This window comes from Cynoglossus semilaevis, chromosome 6 (genome assembly GCF_000523025.1).
Source record: "Cynoglossus semilaevis isolate Cse_v1.0 chromosome 6, Cse_v1.0, whole genome shotgun sequence".
NCBI lineage: Eukaryota > Metazoa > Chordata > Actinopteri > Pleuronectiformes > Cynoglossidae > Cynoglossus > Cynoglossus semilaevis.
The window spans coordinates 13,375,201-13,377,725 of record NC_024312.1 but is presented as its reverse complement, the minus strand read 5'-3'; the positions used below and the strand labels follow the sequence as shown (position 1 = coordinate 13,377,725).

The 2,525-nt window shown below is 44.8% G+C and overlaps 1 protein-coding gene across 1 annotated transcript in view; it reads left to right on the top strand.

Moving 5' to 3' along the window:
• The window catches only part of LOC103380304 (filamin-C-like), a 25,865-nt gene that overhangs the window by 6,461 nt on the left and 16,879 nt on the right, over positions 1–2,525 (top strand). The window contains exons 3-6 of the mRNA XM_025056353.1: positions 718–815; positions 1,804–1,954; positions 2,203–2,321; positions 2,402–2,509. Coding sequence (XP_024912121.1) covers positions 718–815; positions 1,804–1,954; positions 2,203–2,321; positions 2,402–2,509 — 476 coding nt within the window. The remainder of the gene's footprint in view (positions 1–717; positions 816–1,803; positions 1,955–2,202; positions 2,322–2,401; positions 2,510–2,525) is intronic.

Genomic DNA, 2,525 nt, shown 5'->3' with positions numbered 1-2,525 from the left:
CTGCTGCTGCACTGACCATACAAGGTGCTGCTTTGGGTACTGCAGCTCTTACAAAACAGCAGGCTAACACACCAAAGTGACTGAATTTCAAATGTGTAATGCAGCTTCCAATGTGCAAAACCAGTGAGTTGGCCAAAAACAGAAAGATGCACATCTTTTAAAGTAGACAGTTATAGCCCAGGCCTGCTGCCTGTATTACCACACTGGTGCTGCAGTTTCACTCCAGAGCCGGCATCAATTAGGAGCAAATGACTTACCAACATAATACTGTAGTTTTCTGCAGCATTGTCCCCACTGACAGCTTTATAAAGACATCCTTTGATAATTATGCCGCACACACTTCTTCTTGGCAACTGCTTGTGAAGCTGTCCAGTGTATATTAATTGGATAATAATTTTCTATTGTGCGTCTGTGCGAACCTGACGAGAGAGCCGCTCCTCCATCGCCCGCAATAATCCAATTTAGGCATTAGCATCGGCGAGGCAGCGACAGACGCTTTAGCCACAGCCGCAATAATCCAATTTAGGCATTAGCATTACCGAGGCAGCGAGAGACGCTTTAGACTTTAGAAAGTTAGATACTGTCAAGGTTATTTGGAGAGGCACCTCTGAGTTGGCAGTGTGGAGGAAATAAGGGCTTTATTATAGCGACTACATCGTAACACGGCCTGCATTTGACTGCGCACAGTCGTGTAATCTGTCTTTTGCACTCTGTCAGGTTTATGTCCTGATTGGTCGGAGTGGGACCCAAACCAGCCTGTGCAGAATGCCAAAGAAGCCATGCAGCAGGCCGATGATTGGCTGGGTGTGCCCCAGGTAAGACGCATGACAGAAATGAGCTTCAAAGACGTTGCCGCTGGGGGGGTTGGACTGGGTGTACATGCAACGCCTAGATGATGAGTAAGAGCCAATTATTTACGAGCATTTTGAGCAAGTAGTCACCCGGGCTGGATTGCAAATTCAAACATGTTTCACCGAGTGTACAGAACTATACGTGATGCTGCGGTGCCCTAAATAAGGCAGCACTGCGTGTGCTATAGTGCTCAGTGTTTTTTTTTTTCTCCAGGAGATCATGCTGAAAGGAATCATGAAATATTTATGACCCAGCTCATATCCAATATTCCATTTACTTCATTGTAGCTCTCTCTCTCTCTCTCTGTGTGTGTAGGAGTTTTCTTTAGTAGATTTGTGAATTTGTGGAGGCGTGATATTTCTTAACACCTTCACTGCCAGCCACCAACACACAGGTATAAATATGCTGCTGCTGATCAAAATAACAACACCAACAAAGCAAGTTGCTATATTTTCCAGACCCATTTGTAAAATTGCGCATCTACATATCTGTGATATGCACTATCCTGATTGTTTACTTGTTTGTCTAAGATGCAGAGCTATCTTTTCTCCATCTGGCTTAGCATTGCTGGAGGATGTATGTCATGGCTGTGCAGGCCTGGGGGCTGGATTCCACTGTGGTGGTGTTTAGGAGACGTGGGAGAGGTCTGGCTCAGGATAAATCCCCCTGGTTGGATTACTGAAGGCAACAATCCTTAACCCTCCTGTCCTGGGGTTAAATATAGCTGACACGAAGCGCTGCATTGTGCCTCTGTGATAGACAGGCAAACAAATGCTACCAGAGAGTAAGGGGACAGAGTGGGGGTACAATTTGAGCTCCAGAAACACAGTGACTGGTGTGTTTTCGGGTCAAACGTCTAGACTAAAAATTAGTTTCATTCAAGGTTTTGGTTTAATTGCAACAAGCCATGTTTTCGGGTTCGGCCACATTTGTCTTTGTGTCTACATATAGGTCATAGCACCTGAGGAGATTGTGGACCCAGATGTGGACGAGCACTCGGTCATGACGTACCTCTCTCAATTCCCCAAAGCCAAACTGAAGCCTGGTGCTCCACTCAAATCCAAACAGCTTTTCCCAAACAAAGTTAAAGCCTATGGACCTGGTAGGAAGCCTAAACCTGCACTATCCATTGTCTAGTCATGTCACTCATTATCTTTGATGCATAATGTCCAACTGTTCTGCTCAAGTACTTTGAGGCAGAAAATGCCACAAAACAAAAAAACACAAATCACAGCAGTCCATACTACCACAGTATTCGAATTATCTTAGAAAGGAGTGGATAATGGAAATATTAGTGTTATGTTGTGCTAAAAAAAGTGCTAAAAAAGTACCTCTAAATTCTCATGACAGGTATTGAGCCCCATGGTAACAAGGTGCTCCAACCAGCTGTGTTTACTGTGGACACTCTGGAAGCTGGAAGCGGTGAAGTCCTGGTCTATGTGGAGGATCCTGAAGGACACAAGGAAGAGGTACAGTAGGACAGTCCTGCATACTCCATACAGTTCATGCAGATCTTTAAAATAAATCCACCATATCCTTTTCCCCTTAGGCTAAAGTTAAACCCAACAGAGACAAACAAGGCACTTACACTGTCACTTATCTTCCCAAAGTTGAGGGTGTTCACAAGGTAAGAAACGCTGCGGCTTCTTGTGTCCCTGCATCTGATGGATTGA